The 23,254-nt window shown below is 42.1% G+C and overlaps 1 protein-coding gene and 1 long non-coding RNA gene across 2 annotated transcripts in view; one reads left to right on the top strand and one right to left on the bottom strand.

Moving 5' to 3' along the window:
• ST6GALNAC5 (ST6 N-acetylgalactosaminide alpha-2,6-sialyltransferase 5) overlaps window positions 1-23,254 on the top strand; it is a 66,618-nt gene extending 43,364 nt beyond the window's left edge. Inside the window, exons 3-5 of the mRNA XM_058029756.1 lie at window positions 9,508-9,917; window positions 14,660-14,767; window positions 21,377-23,254. Coding sequence (XP_057885739.1) covers window positions 9,508-9,917; window positions 14,660-14,767; window positions 21,377-21,608 — 750 coding nt within the window. The 3' untranslated portion in view covers window positions 21,609-23,254. The remainder of the gene's footprint in view (window positions 1-9,507; window positions 9,918-14,659; window positions 14,768-21,376) is intronic.
• LOC131086664 (uncharacterized) lies at window positions 10,296-21,365 on the bottom strand. Its single transcript, XR_009114779.1, has 3 exons — window positions 20,896-21,365; window positions 16,104-16,240; window positions 10,296-12,009 (listed from the first exon to the last, which is right to left on the bottom strand). It is a non-coding gene; the product is annotated as an uncharacterized LOC131086664 (long non-coding RNA).

The raw sequence follows: 23,254 nt of genomic DNA, 5'->3' as shown, positions 1-23,254 counted from the left end.
GTAAAATGCACTTAAATGACACACACATCACATCCCAGGAGTACAGTTTAGGACTTATTATGTAAAATAAAAAGCAGATAAAGTGTATAAAGCACTCAGAAATCCCCTGTGACTCTGGGACTCCACATTGCACCTCTTTGTAGGAAGGTTTTGTTTCTGCTGCTATTCACTAAGAGGTGATTCCTTTTTTCTTAATTTTTGTAGTATCTGTTTTAAACCATCCTTCTGCATTCTCTCTGGCACACCTTCCTACACTTCATATTCCTTGACCAAATGCATTAGGTAGCTGTGATTTTAAGTTCCATCATTTTGGCAGTTTCAGATCAGTTACATCTTTCAGTAAGGAATATTACTGAAGAGTGTTTAATAAGTGCCCGGGAATCATGCTTGGGGTAAACATAAATAAAAGCATTTGTGTGCCACAGCCACAAGCCAGTGCCCTAAACATCTGTGAAATAGATCTAAAATAGACTGAAACAGATCTAAAATAGACTTTACTTCCAGCAAGGTCAGCCCCTGCTCTTGCCCTGTAATTAGCTGGCTTGCTATCAGCTCTTCCCTGGCTCTGTTTTTTAAGGGCTCCCTCTTCTCATTTTTCTGCAGCCCAGGGTACCTTCCTCTGGGGGAGACCTTCCTTTCTGTCCAGCCATCCTTTTTCAGTGGTTCCTCCAGAGATTCCAGTTAACCTCATCCTTTTCACCCCCACAGAACATTCTGCTGTGAACTGAAGAGCACCTCTTTGGAGCAGCAATGCCAATGTTGGCAGACTCTTGTCTGCCAGCTCTTGTCCTTGATTGTCTAATTAACCCTCACTGGCAGGTTCATTTCAGTGCTAAATATTTCCATCTACAAAGTGTTTAATTTCATATTAACCTGCATGCAGACAAATAGACTCAATACAAACATCCTGATTGGATGTGTTTGTTTTTAGCTCCTGATCAGGACTGTGGTAATAGTGAACAAGTGGAGAGACATATTTTGAATGCTTGAGACCTTTTAACAAAACCCCCAAAGCTGAAAGAGCTGACCCCTGATTTCAAACATTTATTTTTCAAATGCAGTTGTCCAAAATCAGTTAAAATTGTAGCGACACATAGTTGCAGATACACAAATGTTTATATGCCTGTCTTCAAGATGTTTTCTTGCATCTGGTTTTTGTTCACAACTAAATATACAAATACTTTAGCACAAAACATTCTCTCTTTTTCTTTTCTACATATGTGCATGGGAGAAATTTGCAGTGTGTTTCTGCAATCTGTCACTCCCAAATTGAATGGATGTTTTGGCCACTTCAGCTGCCAGTACCTGTTTCCAGCATCTGTCTTTGGTGTCAATATGCCAGTGATTTTGGAGGCTGCCTTGGGATTCTGCTGTGGAGGTGGTACAACTTTGTGTATTATTGAATCTGATACATCCTCAGAAAAACATTTTAAATTCAGATTCAGTATCTTCCGGGGCAGGGGGAATAGGGTTTAAATCTGCTTTCTTTAATTCTGTTCTCTAGTTTCTGGTGTGCTGATAAATCAGAGGGAGAGAAGTAAGAGGATATAGAACAGCCTGGTTTGCATAAAACAGGCTGATGAAGATTACATGGAGCTACCACATGAGAATGAAAAGACCACGAGGCTGAATGTTTTTGACAGATTTTGAAGGAAAGACATTTGAATAAAATTTTTGAACAAAGGCCTTTCAAAAGAATAAGGAGCATTATTTTTTATTTCACTCTACTTCAACCAGGTAGAGAAATACAAGACAAAATATATTTTAGAAAAATTCTCTGTGGGGGCAGTGACTTTCTAATTAGAGATTTGGTCTTATATTTCATCTGGCCTGTTCTAGGGGCTCTGCATGCTGTGCTAAGTGCTGTTAAAACTGGACACCATTGGAAAGGCTTGCTTTGTCCTTGCAGTGCCCATCCCATTATTGCCTTGTAGAGATAATAGTTGTAGTGAGAGTTGAGATGCATTTGGATGAACCAGATAGTGCTACAGAAAGAAAAAAGTGCTTGAATTTGAAAACTTAGGTACAAACTTTAAAGATCACTGATGCTTGGCTTTAGAGCTGGGTTAGATAAGAAAGGGGAGCCTGTGAAGCTTGAAGCTCAAAAAATATCCTGCATAGCCATGACAGGTGCAGAGAGAGCATATGAGGGCATACTCACATGAAGTATTTAAACTGGAAAGAACTGCCAAAACATACCAAAGCAAAGCAGAGAAGTTGATGTGAAAACATTCTGAAGCAAAAATCCAAACTGTCCAATACTTTTCCCAAAGATCATTATAATTTCTGTTTTTCTGACACTTCAGTGATAACAATTTGCATAGTTAAGACACCATGCCTATGGCTCTGTTTCATTATAGTGGAAGCACTTTTGCTGCAGAACAAAAGTAAAGCAGTTTGATGTAATATGGATGTCTATTTGCACTCCTTTTAAGATAAACATTAGGCAATAACCATTTCTTTAGATCCTGTGTATTGTTCATATGATACTCTCTCTTGTATAACAGTTCATGTTCATCAACATGATACATTCTTGCCTGATTTTCCAGTTCTGCCTTTCACTGAGGATATTCTTTTCTTTCTCTGATTGCTTTTTCTTGTGAGACCATTACTCTAGTTGATAGCTTCAGGTTATCATTGTATCCTATCTCCCTCTCCAATAAGCCTATGATTGATACTAATCTTCCTCATGGGACACATTTATAGGTTTCAGGATGGAAACTACTCTCTAAATCTTAGCTTTATATGTGCTGACAATTTGCAAGGTTGCACCTTATATTCACTTCAGGTGGCTTAGGGGAAAACATCAGCACCTGGTAATCATGCTTCTAAAATAAGAAGAGAAATGTGCCCCATATACCAAAAGTTACCCCGTTGTTCATCTCCTGTGCTGCTGCTCCTGCTCGTGGATTTTGTGTAACCAGAAAGGGCTCAGTTCCTGTAGGTGGTCAATGTCCTGTAACCAAACTCATGCCTTTTCTTTCCAGAGAGAGAAACCATATTTTAATTAATCTAATGGAAGCTTTGACTAGCAGGCAGTGCCCTGAAAAGGAGTTAATGTGCCGGAAAACACTTCACACAAGCAGAAGACTCTTCATTGACTAATGTGCTTAACGGGACTTTTTCTAAGGAAATTGCTCCACTGAAAGCTTTGTGAAGTGCATTTCTTGGGTTTTTTCCCTCTTCATAATATAGCTGCATGTTCTGAAATTTAATTAGATTTAAGGACCATTTCAAAATAGGATTATTATGTTTTTCCTACAGGTTTTGCAGATGCCCCTCAGTAGGGTATCATGGCAAAAAAAAAAAAAAGGAATTCCCTGGCAGAATACAACATAAGGTGCTGTGATCCCTAGTGTGAGGAGTGCATGTGCTGGAGTTTGGCAATTTCACTGTCTTATCCAGTATCTGAAGGCAGAGTCCAGTTATATAACTATCTCAGAGGAGTCAATGGGAAATTACAATGCTAATGTTTCCACAATATTTGCATATTCAAGCTCCACAGCCCAAGGAACAAAGAGAAGTAATAAGAAATTCAGTTGTTTTATCTTTTATCTTTTTAAACAGACGTGCATTTATCTCTATGAGCAGACTTGCCAGACCTTTTTTGAATTGCAAAGTTTCACTGCAAATGCTTGTTATTTGGATTTGCATAAGGATTAACAATGTTGGGCAAGTGGTATCTCCTAACCCTTTCTGTTTACTTGTGTGATATCAGTCACTGGGATATAGTTTTGAAGGCAATCAGTGCTTTTAGTTCAGTGGATAATGCAGTTTGTTTTCATGGTAAATTCTCTAATGTTGCAAAAGTGTACTTCAGCAATAATTATAAATGTATTTGCTCAGAGGATTTTTTCCCCCTCTTTGACACCATTCTGTACCTGCATAAGGTGCTCTTATCTAGCATAATGGCTAAAGAATGAAAATTTATGAAACTTGAGGGTTCAGTCTGAGCTGGCATGCAGAGTGTAGAAATTAAGCTACACTCCCTCTATGAATACGCATGTGAAAATGTCATGGTCAAAGCAAAATAATCTTTTTGATCCAAACTAGGCACCACAAAATCAAAACTCACAGAGACTTTAAAAGGGCATTTACCTCAGCAAGTTGAACTTGAAAACTCTTCCCATGCTTTTGGTGTTTTAGTTTGGCTTTTTTGCTCCAGCTTTTTATACACAGAAGTGTATAAATATTCCTGCAATATTCCAATATGCATTTAAATGACTTCTACTGTTCAGAGAAGACTGGCTTGATAGCATCATTTCATAGATGGGACTTGAAAACTAGCAAACTCTTTCAGCTTGTATGTGGTTGGGTTTATTTTATTGGGTTTTTTGTTTGCTTGTATTTTTTAATTTGTTTCATTTTGGTTTTTTGTTTGTTGTTTGTCTGCTTTTTAATTTTTTATTCCTTTCATGGTATTATGAAAGTACTATTCCATCAATATATTACAAACCAAAAATAATCAGGGAACCTGCATTATTTTCCTGGGATCATGTCTCCCAGAGTCCCTGCATTGTGGAAATCACTTCTGAAGTGCACAGCTGTGCTTCAGTGATGACACAGCTCGAGACCCACAGCTCGCTGCATTGGCTCACAGAACACAAGTTACTTGGCAAATGTGAAGCCTCAGCGTTTCCATTCTGCTTTAAGGTGGTTGTTGGGAATCTCTCAAAGAAAAGTAGATTTGGCCTTACAGTTTTCAGTCTTCTAGGGAAAATACTAAAGGAGGCACACTGATAGAAACAATACATGTAGCTTGTCATGGGGAATGGACATAATGGCATGAGCAGCTTTACAGTTGGGGCAATGCAGAATGACAGGGGCTCACCAGAGCTGGAGCATTCAGCTGATTGTGATGTGCCAGCAGTGGGCTGGCCATGGCTGGAGCTCCTGCACAGCTTGGGATGTAGTTGTGACAGGACATTGTCCTCCAAGCCTCTGGGAGAGGAGCCCTGGGAAGGAGCAGCCAGCCTGGTAGACCAGTGGTTCCCAGCCAGCAGCTTGTGAGAAACCAAAGAGCTGCTCAGAGCTACAAGAAAGTTAAAAAAATTGAAGCTGCCAGGACAAAATGTTGTGTCACTGGCAAAGCCTTAAATATTTAGTGGTTTTGCTGATGATGCAGCAATCAAGAGCAAGCCATAAGTAACAAATGGCATTGAACATGGTGTGAAACTCAGGGTTCATTAGCATCACGTAGGAAATGTTGTTTAAGTTCTGTGCACAAGGCAAGGAACATAAAAAGCAAATATTGAGGTAACATACAGTGAGTGTCACAAGCTGTTGTGCTTAGGCCAGGCACAATGGGCACCAGGTGGAGGAGACATGAAACTCCTCCCAAAGAAATCGCCTGCTTTGTAACAAAAAGAAAGGAAGGCTGCTCTGGAATAAGGTCACTTTCTCCTGAACCAGTAAGACCGGCTCTTACAGGGTTTATGTGTGCTTTTTCAACCATTAACATACTGAATTCAACTGAATTACTTTAGTTGAACATGGGAACAGATTTGCTTTCCTGTACATCAGTCTTCTCTGTACCAGTGCTTTTACTTGTGCAGTCGGTGTGGGAGCTGTTGCAGAGAGGCTGTTGGTTCAGGGATGCAGTTCAGTGGCTGGTTCCCACAGAGAGGAGCAGCTCTGTAGCCCCCAGCCCCAGCTCTGGCACGAGAGAGCTGGCCCACAGTACAGGTGTTGCAGTGCAAGACAAACATTTTGCACTTTGTCTCAAGTACTTAGTTAAAGGTTATACATCCAAAACAAATTTGGATATTCTTTAACTTTTCATGGTATCTCTTGTCTCCCAATACACTCTGAAGTCATCTGTGAAATTTCCAGATGTATCCATGAGGAATACTGGTGTTCATGAACTGACAGGTGGTCTTTTTCTGCTGAACTCAGTAGTGAACTGTTCTCACTGCAGGTCAATTTTTGTTGTTTTGGCTTCGGTTTTTCTGGGGAGGTGGGTTTGCTTGTTTGGTTTGATTTGGTTTGTTGTTGTTGTGGCCAGGTCATCATTGCCAAGATAAAATACTCTAGCTTTTATTTATAGAACAGAAATTGTTATGCTACTGACAATGGAGCGATCTGAACCCAGGGGTCTTGAAAGTAGGTCATTAAGGACTCAGTATAAGAAAAAGTGTGTTTTACAGTGTTCGTGATTTTACTGGAGAGAACTGTCTTCTTATCTAAATCTTGGCTTTAAAATCAAGAGACTTCTATAAGCAAAAAAATTTAATTGATTTCATCACAAAGAAAATAATTATATCTGAGAATAACTTATTTTGTATCAGGAAGAACATTTTTCAATTTATTCTTCTTGAGCACTTGAGCATTAAAGTGTCTGAAAATAACATTTTTCGATCATTGGACAATGTAGATTTTAAAGTCAATAACAGAGCAAATTGCCTCAAATTGGAAAATACAGAAACAACCATGGCTTTGTTTTTTGTTTCATTAACCAAATCAGGCATTTGTGATAGAGCAGCAACACTTCTGGGCTAATCTCTGGGAGTGGGAGTTGCCAGGAGTCAGTTTGGCCTGTGGGAATACTTGTAGCTGTGAAAAGCTGCACAAACTCGTGGATACAAAGGTGCTGTTACGGGGTTTATCCCATGACAGAGTTCCCCTGCTGCCTTCATTCCCTCAGGATAGCCCATCTATCCTTGAAAAGCACCAGCTGATTTGCCATCTTCTGGGGCTCTGCACTGTGAACTCGTACTGTAACCTCTGTTCTCCCTCTCTCCATGTGTCTTGAGATGACTGGAACTGAGAGGTGATTTGGGCAATTTTTTGGACAGTACTTGGCTCCTGTGGTGTCCAAGTGCCTGACCTGTGTTGTAGCAGTTGCCATGTGCTCTGCCCTGTCAAAAGGTGCTGTCCATGGAGTTCAGGTACACATGAACTGGGGCTGCTGATTAACAAAGGGTACGTTCAATGTCAGCAGCTTTTACATGCATGGTATGTTACACTTCCGAGTAATTAACAAGATGCTATAAAACTTGCCTTCCTCTCACCCTCTCCCTTTTGAAGCAAGGCTCCTGAAATACAACTCATATTTCATGGAGTTTGCTTTTTTTTCACTTTGCTTTTTTTTCCCAAAATATCACTGTAATAATTACTGTAACAGCATTTTCTGTGGAGTTAATGTTCTTCTGGCTTAATGGCCCCTGGTTATTCTCAGGCCATCAACTTTTTCCAGCTGGTCATCAATCCCAAAGAACTGCCTTGTGCTTCCATTATTATTGCTTAAGTAGATGACATTTCTGGTGCCACCGCTGCCTCCCAGTGAGACGATATTACAGCCAATGGCATTTCCCCCCCTTGCTCTCACTGTTGTCAAAGCATTATAAACAGCTGGGGTGAGAATGTTGTGGCTGTTCCCTGTGAATTCCTCTGATAGTTTTTAGGTGCGAGTTTTGTAGACTTCAGCTGAAGGAATCTGAGTGAGGCAACTGAAAATGACTTGCCTGGAGCAGCTACAAGGGCTCAGTCCCCATGCATCATTCAGGAAGTGGCTGGGAATACCTGACTGTTCCACTCTAAAGACTATTTCCCAGAAGGAACATGTTTCAAACAAGATCTGGGACAGATGTGCTGGGGGGTGTTAATGTTCATTAGGTAGCCTCAGACCCCTCCCCAAGTTTCCTCAGCTCTGCTCCCTTGTTTCCTAACAAGGGATGTATTCTGTGACAGGCTTTTTTAAAAGAAGAAGGAAGTTGGAGCTCAGTAGGCCAGAAACCAGCAGAGATTGTTTAGGTGAAAATGCCTTGCTATGTGGATATTCAAACCTGTGTGAGTTAACATTGGTGCTGACTACATTTCCTTTAACCTCATTAACACCTTGTCTTGCTTTCCCAAGCATGGTGGTGGAGCAGCTAGTTCACCTTAGAGCCTTTCACTAGGTAATTTATCAAAGTGGCAGACGAAAGCTTAAAGGAAAATGCATGTAAATACTACATTAGGAACCTTGGCTCACAAAGGCATGAACATTTTCACCCATACCATTAGCTCTGGATTATAGTCCACAGATGTGAAAGGGATGTTTATTGGGGGAGATGGAAATACAAGGCTTACTGGTAGAATCACTGTGCAGATTGTATACTTTTTCTTACTTTTTCTTTAATTAAAAAGCATTAAGCATTCATGAGCTAGTCTCACAGAATAAAAGAATCTCAGACTGTAACTGTAACCACTTAATACCTTCAAAATTAAAAACTAGTTACTGCAGTAAAACACACTTATTAAGTCCTCAGGGCCAAAGCATTTTCAAACAGGGGCCTGAGATTGTGTCAGACCTACATCATGCATCCTTTTCAGCTTTACAGTTTTAAGCTGTGCCTCACTGCAGACTGATGTAGTCATTGGATACCTGTATATGAGTAGATCAGAATGATCGAGCAGCTGCAGTTCAGTCTCTGTGCCAGAGGTTTATCTGATGGTTTTGGTTTTTTTTTTTGTTTTTTTTTTTTCTTAGGCTGGTTTGGGTTTTTTTTCAGGGGTGGGTGGGCACTGTTGTTTGTTTGGTTTGTTGCTGTTGTTTGTTGTTTTTCAAAGACACTAAGATGTACACCAAGTGCAAGATATTGTTTCCTGGAGGGCTACCAAGGCACACCCTCAAACAGTTTTTATTTACCTCACAGTTTATTGTATTCTTGTTAGAAAGTAGCACTTTGGGAATACTGTTAACCCTTGCACCTTTTAGTTCTCATGCTGAGCAGTAGATAGTGACATACTCCTCTATAATTGATACTGTGGTGGTGGCATACTTCAGTAACATGATTTATCATGCATTTTCATTTTCATGAAAGCTTGTTTTACTCTTCTGCTTCCATTAGGTCAGCACTCACTGAACAGGCACCTCCCATTCCATTTTACTGAGTAACTTTCAAACATGACCTGACAAGGTAGCAAAAGTTCATTGCACTAACTCACTGTCATGTAGAATACACACAGACATTACTGACCAGCTCTGACTGTTGAACCATAAAGGAGGTACGAGAGCACTGCAGTGCTTGTGGCACAACTTGCAAATAGCAGGGAAGCACTGGGCCAGGGTATCAATCTCTTCCTGTAGCAAAATGTCCTGGCCCCAGGGTTGAACACAGGAACTTAGGAAGACTTAGGATTTATTATTTCCCAAAAAAAAAAAAAAAAAAAAAAAGGAAGTGGAAAAATAAAAAATACTGTAATTATAGCTGTTATAGCAAGTGGAGGAAGGACAATCCTAAGCAGTTGGGAAGAGTAGAGAGGCTGTTGTTACTTGTGTTTATGAAGCAGCAGTGGAAAGGAGGATTTACACAATGGGCTTAGCTCCACAGAGGAACTCTTAGGGCTGTCCCCATATTCCCCCCAGACACGTACAGGTGACGGGTCCCCAGCTACTTGGGCAGACTGCAGGGAGAGATTTCTGCACCTCGCTCTGAGGTTTTTGCTGTGAAATACACCATGAAGGTGTAAAGCAGAGCTGTGCAGGGACAGGAGATGCCTGCAGCTGACTGTGTGTCTTTGCAGCCGCTGAGGATGCACTGCAGGAGCTGCGCGCTGGTCACCAGCTCGGGGCAGCTCCTGGGGAGCCGGCAGGGCCGCAGGATCGACGAGAGCGAGTGCGTGATCCGCATGAACGACGCGCCCACGCGCGGCTACGGCAACGACGTGGGCAACAAAACCAGCCTGCGCGTCATCGCGCACTCCAGCATCCAGAGGATCCTCCGCAACCGCAACGAACTCTTGAACATGAGCCACGGCGCCGTGTTCATCTTCTGGGGCCCCAGCAGCTACATGAGGAGAGATGGCAAAGGCCTGGTGTACAACAACCTGCAGCTGATGAACCAGATACTGCCTCAGTTAAAGGTGTACATGATTTCTCGCCACAAGATGCTTCAGTTTGATGACCTTTTCAAACGGGAGACTGGGAAAGACAGGTGAGAACTTACATGGGTACACCTAGGGGATGTCACAGAGTAGTAAAATAATGCAGTTTATATATACCAATTTCAGATCTGCTCAGAGGGACAATCCTGCCCATTAAATCCTCTGCCTCGTGAGTTGTAATGTGGCATGACATGCCAAATAACATCACTGATAACATAAGTAAAAAATACACATCAAAATGATTTGTATGGAGCACTGCCTCATCAGTCTAGAATACCAGAGTCTGCATGTAATGTTTATGGAGTCAAGGAGGCAGGAACTATTTAAATCTCACTTTAGGGTAATATACATTAAAGTTTTTTCCACTGACTCTGAAAAATTAGAATGGATAGGTTATGTTTTCTTATAGAGGAAATGCCACCATTCAGTGAATTATAATAGCTGTTTATTGAATTTAAGCATTTTTGGAACATTGCAGCTGTAAAGCTTCTTGTAAAACAAATAAACATTAGTCATACATTAGGTGCTTCAGAACAGTTCATCTTACATTTGCAACTGGAAAATGGAAAGTTATTATGATAGTTACATCTTTATGAGACTGTTTATGAGACTTGTAGGCTGATCTTCAAATCAAATTTGTAGTAAGTGACCCACTGCAGTACTTGAATATTTTCAGATGTAATGTTTGAAAATGGGCATTCAAACTAAAGACTTCCCAGAATGAAAGACATTTATTTTTAATGAAGTTCTGATATTTTTTACTTATTAAATATGCTGCTGTAAAAATGGCACAGAGTCCCCACTTAGATACAAATGAAGAGGTAGGTTTATTGTGCAGTAACTCACAGTCAGATGTTCTACCTTACAAATACAAAACATACACACCAAAGCTTGAACAGGGATTGATCTTGTCATGGTCTCGAGCACAGATCTCATTTTCTGGGCTACATGAGAAAGGCAGAACCAGTGTTAGAGGAAACTGTTGTACCCTCTTAGCTGAAGGCAATGTTTGCTTGGCATTTGCTGCCTTTGTCACACCCCACATGGTTGGCTTGCAGAGGTCTGTTCAGTTATAGCAGATCTGAGTTTGTGCCTGACTCAGGCTCAAACCAGAGCACAGAGTAACTTGGTCAGTTTTGTAACATTAAATTGTAACATTAAAGGTTCTTCTCTTCATCTTCCAACTGGTGTATTTGGGTCTCTGCCAGAACAAGAAGGAAGGATAACAAGAGGAGATACCCTGCCAGTTGTGATGTGTTTGTCTTTTCCAGAGTAAAGCAGAGTGAGAAGGTGAATTAATAATTTGAGCTCTTCAAGCAATGTGCAGAGGGTTATCTGTGTGCTCAGTATTTACAAAGGCATGCAAGCCAACAAACTGCACTGTAACCTGGCCACCATGAGCCCCAGGGGAGGCCCTGGACACAAGGAATGCACGCTGCCAGTTCCTTTCCTGGACCGTGCTTTTGGTGATCGAGGGCAGCATCACGTGCTGTTCCCAGTTCTGAGGAACAGCTTCCCTTCCTGCTTCACTCTCAGAACTTCAGTTCTGCCATGGGGAGCCAGGGTCCCCTTCCTTCCCTGACATTGCCAGCATCCTGTTCTTTTTCTGACACATGCTGTGCAATTTCAGGCAAGCTGCTCTTTCTGGTTCTGCATCACCCATCCAGAGCCAGAGGCCTGTAGTGAGTGTGATGGAAGCATTTCTTTTTCTGCACAGGCACCAGGCTCACGTCCTGAAATATTCTCAAGGCATTTGAGCCATTAATGACATTGTAACAAGTTTAGAGTGAACTCAGTCATGGGCACCCAGAACTCTCAGAGTGAATCAAGGGCACGCAGATGCCAGCAAAAGTCAGCCTGAGGAACAGGCCCTGTTGGTTTTAATAAACTGCAGGCTCTCTGAATGAACCACTCCTTTAGAGGGCACAGACAGCATACTTGAAGGGCTAAGAAGATTATAACAGGAGATGAAAATAAATGAATAAGCTGCACAGAAGAAAGGGAAAATGAAAAGAAACATGGATAGGAAATAATTTGTAAGGGAAAAACTTCAGGTACTTGTGGGGGCAGGAGCAGACCATTGTAAGGCCCAGAATGCTGCTGCTCCCTGGAGGGTTTCTGCTGAACTCTTGACATTCGTGCCTACAGAAAAATAAAGGAGGGAGAGAGAAGCATGATTGCAAGGTTGCAAGAATCAGACTATTAATTTCCATCTTGAAAATGATGAGAAGAAAGGTAATTGGATGTATTGTGTTTTTTGGAAAAAAATGGTTTCGAAATTAAGAAAAACCTTCAGAAAACATTGCCAGTTAAATAGCATGGTGAAAGACAAAGGCTGCAGAGCAATACATTTGGCATTATAAAGTAACTGTACTTGAAAATAACTTTATAATTGAATAAGGGTACATTAAGAAAATACGATTCAGAACCAATATTATAGTAATTAGATAAAAGCAGCATAAATGAAATAACTGCAGGAAGAGTATTTCCAAAGAGATTATAAATGAGATTCTGGTGGAGCAGAAAGGCCTTTAATTGTAATTTAGTGTGCACTACAGAATTATCAGCACAGTGTGTTAGTTCATCATATAAAAGAATATCTGATAATTTCCCCTAATAAGCACATGACAGTTCTTCATATTCTCTCATTACTGCTGATTAGGTATAAAAATAGTATTCTTTTGTTGGACTCTTGCTTAGATCTTTTAGGAAATGCAAGACACTGTAACCCTGTTTCTGTGTCGCTGTCCTTACAGACATGGTATTTAAAGAGGGCAGAGCGGTATGAATGAATTTTTGAATCTTTATTTGATTATTCAGCTTCTAAGCCAGTTTAGTTATATTCAGCTGTTTTCCTGTTTTTGGAAAACATTAAATGACAGCCTAAGTGTGTGTAAGCAGAAAAGAAGCTAACCCAGAAAATAAAGCAGAGAGCCTAGCTGGGTGTCCTGCCCTGGGCAAAGCTTTGGTCGTGCCTGGCTGCAATGGCTCCCTTGGTTTTGGAATGTAAGTGTTGGGCACCTGGAACAGCAGACTTGTGCAAGCTCCAAAGCACTCTTAGCCTGAACATGTTCCTGAATTATCTAGCGATTCAGAGCTCAGGTGGCAGAGAAACAAATTTTTTAGGCTTTTCCCTACCATTCTTTTTCCTAATTATTTTGAGCCAAAATTTCTCAGTGTTGTATATTTTTATATGCCTGAAGGCCTCCTCTGAACTTATGACCCAGCTCTGACATTGTGACAAACTGCACCACCCCTCCAAGCTTCAGTGCACAGTCAGAAAATAAATAAGGCCCCATAATTGGAAATAATGAGATGCTTATAACATGGCATTCTCCAAATGCTAGCTTAGCTTGAAAGTCTGGTGTGTCAGGAGCAGTAAAAATGTGTGTTTCGGGAGTTTAAACATTACCAGGTGATCCAGTAAGGACGGGACAAATTACCTAGGCTCCTCAGCATCCTCCAGGCATAGTTAGTCAAAGAATTCCCTTATGTTTAGAAGTGTCTTTTTAAGCAGCTGGCACAGACACCACCACTTTTTTTTTTTTTTTTTTCCTTGTGGTAGTCTGATTCCCTGAGGAAATGGGAAACCTTGGTACAAGGCATTCCTCAATCTGACAGTGCTCAAAACATCTCCTCCTACTGCCCTGTAGGTGACCTACTTGGAACCAGCTTGTTTAGCATTAGCTTGGAAGCTGTACGGTGGCTCCTGTCAGCTGAATTAGATGTTAGTGATTGCTGGCACTTGCTTGCAGTGGCTTTTGTGGCCTCAGGTCCCTGTTTCCAAGAGTGTTCCACATCCTGCTATCACTGGGTAAACTGTAAAAGATGGCCTTGGAACTTGGGCCAGGACCTGGGATTCCCTGGTGACTTCTCTGAAGAGAATCCCATGTTTTCTGCTGTGCTTTTTTGGGGGGCTGTGACCAAGTTTCACAGGTATCTGGCAGATGCAGGTGTGGGGGAATGGGATTAATGTAGGTCCTACATTAATATATTCAGGTAGAGTGCCCAGGCCTTCCCAGAGCCTGCACTTGCTCCCCTGGTGCCTCAGCTTTAGTAGGAGATGAAGGGAGAGCCTGTCACTGTGACAGGCAGTCAGCAGGGATCTGAGGACTCTTTGGGCTGCAGATAACACAAGCCTCAACTTCTTCCTGTGGGACTTTCCTAGCTGGGTGAGGAGCCATTAGGGAGAATTCCTGTTTATTCTTTAATAGCATTTTAAAGGAGACCTTTGAGTGAACCTTTGCAGATAAGAACCTGTGATACAGCAAAATTTAAACACAACTTTTAAATCCCTTACATCTGTGAGCAGTTACAGGCTGGTATCTCCTACTTTGCCTAATTAATACTGGGATCAGTTGAGCTTCTTTTAAAGCCATGTCCCAGCCTGCAGTGAAGGCAGGAGAGATGCTGTCCTAGGGGCTCCCTGCCAGCGCTCTCATTCCCATTGTCAGGCTCCCCTCGGGCAGGGATGGCACCTGGGGTGGTTCCTAGGATGATTTCCCAGGCTGGGAGCTTCTAGAAACCAAGTCAGAAGGTCAGTTAAATATTAATGTTGCTGTGCTTAAAATTAATTACAGTGAGGAAAGTTCCTGCCCAGGTTCCACTGACAGGAGGCACCAGAAAAATCATTAAAAGGTGGATGAGCAAAGGAGTCTTGGTTACCCAGTTTTCAAAGCCTTTTACAAGAATGAAGAAAATGCCGAGAAATTGCTTCTGAATGAATGAATAAATAAATAAATCTCGAGAATTATTTGCCAGCTTAGAAACTTAATTATGTTTTTGCTTTCAGGAAGATATCCAACACTTGGCTTAGCACGGGCTGGTTCACAATGACTATCGCATTAGAGCTCTGCGACAGGATAAATGTTTATGGCATGGTGCCACCGGATTTCTGCAGGTAGGATTTATTTTAGAACCATTATTAGCCAACAAAGTTAATGTTACAGATAAATATCTGAATCTTTTAATCTTTTTCTTTTGCAACAAGTCTTCAGTCCTTTTAAAGCAATTAATGAGATGCCCCATGATCTCATTCTGAAAACAACAAACAGCATTTAATTATGTTATATAAAATATTTTAAAAATTTGTTTGTACTGTGGGAGAATTAATCCATCTTGTTGCTTTCTTTTAGTCTCTGAATATTTATCAGCTAAAAGTAATGGAATAATTGGCATGAAATTAATCTGAAGAAAGAAGTACGGGAAAACATTACTTTTAATTTGTTTTTCAAGTTCCCCCCAAATTAATAGAGGAACAGTGTTCTCTCAGTGACTAGTTTCTAAATTGAACTTTCTGTGCAACTCAAATTAACATTATTGTACCTCTGTCACACAAATGCCAATCCTGCAGCTTCCTAAATGGTGCCTAGGAACCATCCCATGAATTTGGCCCCAGAGAGTCAGTCCTGTGATCCTGTTCTGGGCATGGCAGGGGCGGGTCACAGGAGGCAAAGGCAGCACAACTCTGCCAGTGGGAGCTGCTGTACACACAACAGCCTGTGCCTTTTTCCAGCCCCCTTCTGCCTCCAGCCATGCTCAGCACCCAGTCCCCAGCTCCTGGTTAAGCTTTTCCCACTGTGGATCAGTGACACAGGGAGAGGCTCCAGAACTTCCAGTGCTAGACCAAAATTGCATTAGCCACAAGTACCAGTATGAACACAGACAAATTTGTATTACAGCAGCAGTCTTGATGCTGACATAAGTCTCACCTGCCCACCCAGCACTAGCCCAGCACTGAGTGGTTCCTGCCCACAGCTGGTGCTGATCCCATTTGTCCTGCTGGGTGACCTGGGAAGAGCTGGAACCAGTCTGGAACAAGGCCTCAGTGCAGCATTTCATCACCTGCTCACAAGTCCCTCTCACCAAGAAGTACTTGCTTAAATTTTCTAGTAGTGATCTGTCTCAAGTGTGGTTCATTGGGTAATTCCAGATGCCTTTCAGGGGCAGGGAGGGCAAGGCTGCAGTGCTGGGTCAGTCTCCAAGAATGGGACTGCTTTGACTTTCCTCTGAGCACTTACAGGGATCGTTCAGGAATCTGCATTTGTCTTGGGCACGTTGTAGAAATCCCCAAAGAAATTGCAGCATAAAATGTCAACACTAAACTCCACTTAGTGAGAATTTCTACAAATTATAACAAAATACTGATGATAAATGCTGTGATGTACTGGCAGACTTCAGCATGAATTCTCCAAGGAAAATTGCAAACTAGATCAGATATGCCAGACAACAAATACCTTCCACAGCATCTCGTTCCTCTGTCATCTCAGTTGGCCAACACATACTACTTCAGTTTCTGTAAGTGGCTGGTCTGTCTTACTCCAGAAGGGGCTGTATTCCCGTGGCACATGGAAGTAATTCTTAAACTGATGATCTAATAATACATAAGACAGCATTTTACTGCAAAATAATGTGTAATCCTTACATTTCAGACAAAGTCAGAATAGTTTGGATACATATTAAAAAAAGCCAGCTAAACCTTAACAAACTGTTTTGAGAGAGACTAAAAATGTCACTGAGAGTATATGAAAGGCTTTCATAGAATCAATACACTGAAATCAAATGGACTTAAATTATAACACAAGAAAGGCTGTAGATCAGTCCTGCCAGTGAAAGATGTAATTGTTCTTACGGCCTGCATAAAAAAATCCTAACATAAAGGTACACACACTTGGTTGTAAAAAGGGAAAAGGTCATTTCTTAATCAAAGTAATATGAAATGTCTTTACGTCAGCTTGATTCCTCAGGGAATGAAGGGGAAAACTGTAGTTGCCATGCCTGGAAGAAGCTGTCCATGAAGATCTGTGAAAGGAGTTTCTTGCCATAAATATAGTTAACCTTCTTAGCTGGCTCTTCAGCCACTCATTAAGAAGTTAAAACAGTGCTTTCCTTGAAAGAAATCACACAACAGAACAGAATAACAGAAAGAAATATTCTGTAATCGTAAGCCATATTTCCTGGTTTTCAGTCAGACAGAATAAGAATCTACTATTAAAATAAAAAAATCAAACAAAAAAATCCTAACAAAACAACTGAAATGTGTGTGTGCTAGATGTGTGTGTGTAGGTATCCTACTTGCTGTGCAAGTAAAGAATCATTAAGATTGAAAAAAAAACCACCAAGAAATCTTATTTCTGTTCATAATTAGTATCACCAAATTTATAACTTCAGCAGATAGATACCCATTCATTTTTAAGTATTAATTTGTGGAATAAGTAATGAGTGTGGTGATCACTGTCATGGAACTAAATTAGTGTCACATTTGTAACGTGAAGGACACCTCAAAGGTACCAGGAATCTCATGCTGTTGATTCTGCTACAAATTATTAGCTTAAGATCATTAACCAAACTGCTTTGGACCCGTGCAGGAAAAATAGTTTAGTGCAGGAGTCTGGAGCACAGACTAAAAGATTTGTCCCTATTACTTGCAACGAGGTGTTTTAGATTCATTTTTATTTACTTTCATTGGACACTGAGTTTCATAGCTGAACTGGACTTGGTGTCCTAATTATTATAAATTTCTAGTACTTTACAACAAAACTATAAGTAATTTCAAGCCCCTTTGCTTCCTACAGATTTATGCTGTAGTAAGGGTTAATGGCTTGATACTGCTCTCATGCTGCCTTGTGCCCTCTGTAATAAGATGAAAGCTTGTGCTTCCATGCACATTGCACACATTTCTGTGAAGTGTGCACACCTCTCACTCTTTTGTCCCAAGACAGACAAGCTATACATCTTGCTGTATTTTTTCCAGTGCCCAGGGATCCAATCCAGGCCTTTCCAGATGGGAAGCACTTCCCTCTCAGAACTCCCATTGGCAGCCCTGCATGAACAGCACTCACTCCTCAACTGGGACATGCTGGATTCTCCTCTTGCCTCCCTTCAGTAGCAGCCTGACAGTGGTGCCAGATACCACAGCAATTCCTGAAGGCACTGCAGGGCTGCTGCTTCCCTTTGTGGGTGCTCAGCAGCAGGGCTGGGAAGGACAAGACAAGTCTTAGTGAGTTTGTAGGAATTCCAGCCCCTGTCTGTGGCATTACGGCAGCAGGGACAGAAAGGCTGATTCCCTGCAGGTCTCAGGGTACTCCTGTACACAAGGAAAACTCAGGAGGTTAGTGAGATGAACCCTCTAACTCTTCTCCTCTTCATGGGCATTCTGGAACTCCCAGAAACTTAAAACTTAATTCTGAGCCTTATTTTAACTAATATGAATAATTTTCATTCCAGTTATTGAACCAGATAATTTTCCTGTAAGAATCCTCATTTGACTGCCAGGTCATTTTTCATGATAATTCACCTGAAAATTGGTATTTGAAATACTTTAGTGTTTTCTTACCTCTCTCTCTCTCCACTTTCAGTTCCTTTAAATCAAATGCAAAGCAGCAGTTGTTGCTGGTTACATTTCCTGGAGCTTATGAGAAACTATAAGCTGTATGTGAGCTAATCCTGCTCTTTGTACCATATGCCTCACCTCATTAGCTTAATAACAAAATGCATACATGGTTTGGAAGACAGGACTAATTATGGAGGTCAGGAAAAGAAGATCCTGGGAATAGCAGGCAAAAGATTATCTAGAAATCTTCATGGTCCTGACACAACACCTTGCCCATCACTCAACATATAAATGGCACTTTACTCACACATCAAAATATGAGTTATTTTACAAAGTATGTCAGTACCTATAGTTTTAGAGGGTTGATTTAGTATGGCTCTTCATTTCTAAGGAAAGAGGCTGACCAGAATGTGGTATGGGGTGGCCTGATTTCCCTTTTCTTTTGTGTTGTACCTCTAGCTTTTGCTGTAGGTGGATACCATCTGTGGGAAAATGTGCACTCAAGTGGCAAACAGCAGCTGACTGACAGGGGTACAGGCACTTCCACGGGTGCTGTGCTGGCAGGAAGCACAGGATATCTTACAGAGGAACTTCCAGAGATTCCTCCCAGCTGTGCTATTAATATGCATGCGGAGTCTGACAAAATACTGATTAATGTCCAGTATCAGTCAGTGATAAAACAGCATCTGTTTTAATGTTAATAAATGAGGTGGCAAGCAATTTCCTTATAGAAATTACTCATGCATTTCATTTGCTGGTGACACAAGCTAATTGCAGAGTTAGAAGATAACACAGCACAGTTAATTTGGGTTATGGTGTACTCAAGCCAGAATTCAAATCCAAAGCTTACCAGCATGCAATCTGGGGGAATCCAGAGCTCCCATAAAATGAGAAGGTCCTCCATATGTAAATACCCTTCAGAATTTCAAATCTAAAAGCTTTTGGAATTTAGCCATAAAACCTCAGTCAGCTGCAGAGTATTCCTAGAGAGGTCTGCAGCCAGCAGCCCCCATTCCTGCCCTGATCTCAGCCCCAGCTCAGCCAGCAGAGCTGCACACAAGGCCTGAGCCCCACAGGCTGCCTGCACTGAGCTCCTGCCCCTCTCACCTGCCAGGCCCTGTGCACCAGGTGCCTCTGGGCTGGTTCTGGTGGCATGGTGCACAGGATGCAGTGACCTGGTACAGCCTGCCAGGAGCTAAGGACATCCACTTAGGACTCACTGGTGTTAGTTCAGAGCCTTCCATGGAATGTGGAATCCCTGGCTTCCAAACCACCTTGCCTGGAGGGACCTGCAGCCTGAGAGGGTCACCTTGCCCCTTAACTGGGGCTGCGTATTTCCCAAGTCTGTTGGACATATGATTTCAACTTTACTAATCCTAACTTTAAAGCAGTAAATTTATACCAAGCAAAACAGGTTGAGGACTCAAGAACAAAATCCAGCTTTAGTGCAAGAAGGAGGTGCAGTCTGTGTGAAAGGCAGAGGCCTATTTGTTTAGTAGTTCTTAACAAAAACACATCACATGAAAATGTATCCTATTAGATTTATAGTAACCATACAAATTATTCATTTAAGCGACAATAAGAGGTCCAATGTATCAAAAGAGTGAAAAATTAATTGAAGATTGAGTTCTAATAGTTGTAGTTTAGAAATAATAAATTTCTACATGAAGGGCAGCTTTAGATTACAAATGCATTTTCTGTAGGTGAGGTGATGAAGGATTTGGTTTCACTCTTATGTATTCCAGTGAGAATATATTTAATAAGTTTAGAATCCATCTTATTCTAGAAATGTAATTTTATTGTTGTTCTGGTCTTGTATGATTGATCACCATGTTGTGTTACAAGGAAGGCAGACTGATCGAATTAAAACGTTAATCTAAGGCACAAATGGGAAGCAGCAGCAATATCATACATTACTCTGCATATACAATATGGATAATGGTAAAATAAGAAAAATTAGAAAATTGCGTAGGTGACAGAATTACACAGTAAAAATAATGACCAGCACAGACTACTGACAGATTGTGGATGCATTCAGTTGAAAGTGACCTTAAATATTAGCTCTTCAAAATGAAAATAATCAACTGTATATTAGAGCTGACAGCCCTGAGCCTGTATCAGATTTCTTGCTCTGTGCTGGGGTCCTGTTCAGCTCAGGCTGTAACACAGCACAGCTCTACTAAATGCTGATACTGGAAAATTTTCTGCTACAGCAAAATAGCTGGTAGCAATCAGGGAGAGAGGGATACAACTGGGTAATTCTGTCTGGGACAGCTTGCTTTCTTAGTATTTATGACACAGAGAGAGTGTGAGTTCCTGTCAGCCCAAAACGCCCGTGCCCAAAGTAATAAACCATCATGGGTACAGGTAGAGATGAAAATAAAAGAAGAATGAATTGCTCTGGCTTATTATAATACAGATGTGCCATTTACAGAATGTTACATGGAAACACTGAGGTCAGAACTGCTAAAATGAACTTTATCCTAAGTATCTAATTGGTGTTTGGCATATCCAGTGTGTCAGCACGAGTCACTCATCTCCTGCTGGGAAATGTGAACAGGTTCACAAGGTCAGATGGATACTATGGGTGAACTGGTTTAATTTTTAGCTTAGATACATGAGAACTACTGTTGTAAAATAATTTGTGCATGAGATGTTTGATTAAAATGCCAGCACCATCAGCCTGTAGCACTAACCTGGCGAGCAGACTCTCACTGAAGCTGTGCTCTCGGAACCTCGCGCAGCACGCTGGGAACGCTCAGCTGAGCTGACGTGACACAGATCACCACCTCCCTCTGTCATCTTCTCTTTCTTCCCCAGTTCAGGAAATACCTCTGCAGGACCTTTAACAAATTACAATCCTGATTTAAATCTCTTTTAAGCAGTTTACTTCAAATTTCATAGTAGTAACACAGCTCTGCAGCACTCTCCCTTGTTTCTGAGGTACTGCTGTCCTTCATTTAGCTGGGAGGAAGAGGATTAAAGGAGAGCAAAAGAAAAAGCAAAGAAAACACCTTTGCCCCATTCTGATGTATTAGATATGCAAGAAAAAAACCAGCTACATGGTTTAACTGGGAGGAAAAGTGGATTTGAGCCCATCAGTTCATTAAAGATAACATCTTTTCAATCAACAAGAAAGAACATCTTGGGCTTCCATCTATTTTCTTTTTTCCACAGGGATCCTAATCATCTTTCAGTACCTTATCACTACTACGAGCCTCTGGGGCCAGACGAGTGCACAATGTACATTTCCCACGAGCGGGGCCGCAAGGGCAGCCACCACCGCTTCCTCACGGAGAAGCGCGTCTTCGAGAACTGGGCTCGGACATTCAACATCCGCTTCTTCCAGCCCGACTGGGAGCCACAGCCGCTGCCTGGAGCCCAGCCCGAGGCCAGCCCGCTGGCCTGAGCACGGACACATGGACACACAGACCCAGCCCGCTGGCCTGAGCACGGACACACGGACACACAGACCCAGCCCGCTGGCCTGAGGCACGGACACAGACCCAGCCCGCTGGCCTGAGCACGGACACACGGACACATGGACACACAGACCCAGCCCGCTGGCCTGAGCACGGACACACGGACACATGGACACACAGACCCAGCCCGCTGGCCTGAGCACGGACACAGACCCAGCCCGCTGGCCTGAGCACGGACACACGGACACACAGACCCAGCCCGCTGGCCTGAGCACGGACACACGGACACACAGACCCAGCCCGCTGGCCTGAGCACGGACACACGGACACACGGACCCAGCCCGCTGGCCTGAGGCACGGACACACGGACACACAGACCCAGCCATGGCACCTCCCACAGGAGCCTCTGGGCTGTGGGCCAGCACGGCAGCCTGGAGGAGAAGGGTCCCAGGGTGTGCAGCGGGCACGGGCAGGACCAGCAGGCAGGAATGGCATGGAGGAGCAGCACACACCCCCAGTACTTGCTGTTGAACTGTATGAACCCAGTCTGTCATCTTTTGGGGCCATCTGACGTCCTGTGTGTGTTTGTGATTCATGAAACACAATCTGAGTGTCATTAAGGTACCTTTAACTCATTATGGCTTTTTTAAGTACAATGCCACTGAATTTTCATAGTGAAAACTTTCCGTATTTATTTAATGGACGTTTTTATGCAACCTAGGCCAGTATTTTTCTAATTCACAGTTATGTGGTTATCTTTCATAATCTTTTAAATCCAAAATTAATATTGCTGATGGTTTGAAAGGCCTAGCTTTTTATTTATAAAACTTGTTTGAAATATATAATTCGATATGGCATGTAATTAATATTTGATCAAGAAATGTTGGATTTCTTCTAAGAATTTTGGGCTCCATTCCAGCCTAAAGCCTTTAACAGCAAGAGTGGTCCCATGCGCAGATCCAGCTCACTTTACATTCTAACATCTTATGTTAATAGGAAAATTATAGTGAAAATTCTGTTTGATATTAATGTGCATTTGCTGCTGTGCTGTCGAGCTGCTGTTTTTTAAATAGGGGTGGGAGGAAGGAGGGCAAACAAAATTTATCCACAAAAAGCCAAACCCCCCCACTGGCCATGGCAGCAGCTTCTCAGTGAAGACAAGCTAAGGCTGGAGGAGTTGTGTTCTGTTTTGCCTCTTGTACTCCTGCAAGAGGCTGCCAGCAACCCCCCTGGGGCAACTGACTACGAACCAGGCCACAGCTGCTCAGCACAATGTCATCAAATTTCTGGAATGAAGAAGGTAAACTACCAGTACTACAATACCAGTCATGGTAGCCAAAGAGATCACAGCGCTGCACCTGCAAAAATCTCTGCTTTCCACTGTCCCAAGATCATCACTGATCTCGGAGATTCTGGATCACACTCAAGCTGGGATGAGAAAAGTGTTCCATGAGTACAAAATTGTCCTCCTGAGAGGAGCAAAGTTAAACTCTGCTTTTTTTTCCATGAAGTCCCTGTATGTGGCGAGTCCCTGCAAGACAAAGGGGAAGGACAATGCTCATGCTGTGTATGGAACCTCACAGGGGGAATTACTGGGTTACATGTGGCTTGTGAATAAAGAAGATTTCAGTTA

Source organism: Melospiza georgiana, chromosome 9 (assembly GCF_028018845.1).
Source record: "Melospiza georgiana isolate bMelGeo1 chromosome 9, bMelGeo1.pri, whole genome shotgun sequence".
NCBI lineage: Eukaryota > Metazoa > Chordata > Aves > Passeriformes > Passerellidae > Melospiza > Melospiza georgiana.
This window is presented reverse-complemented; position numbering and strand designations above follow the sequence as displayed.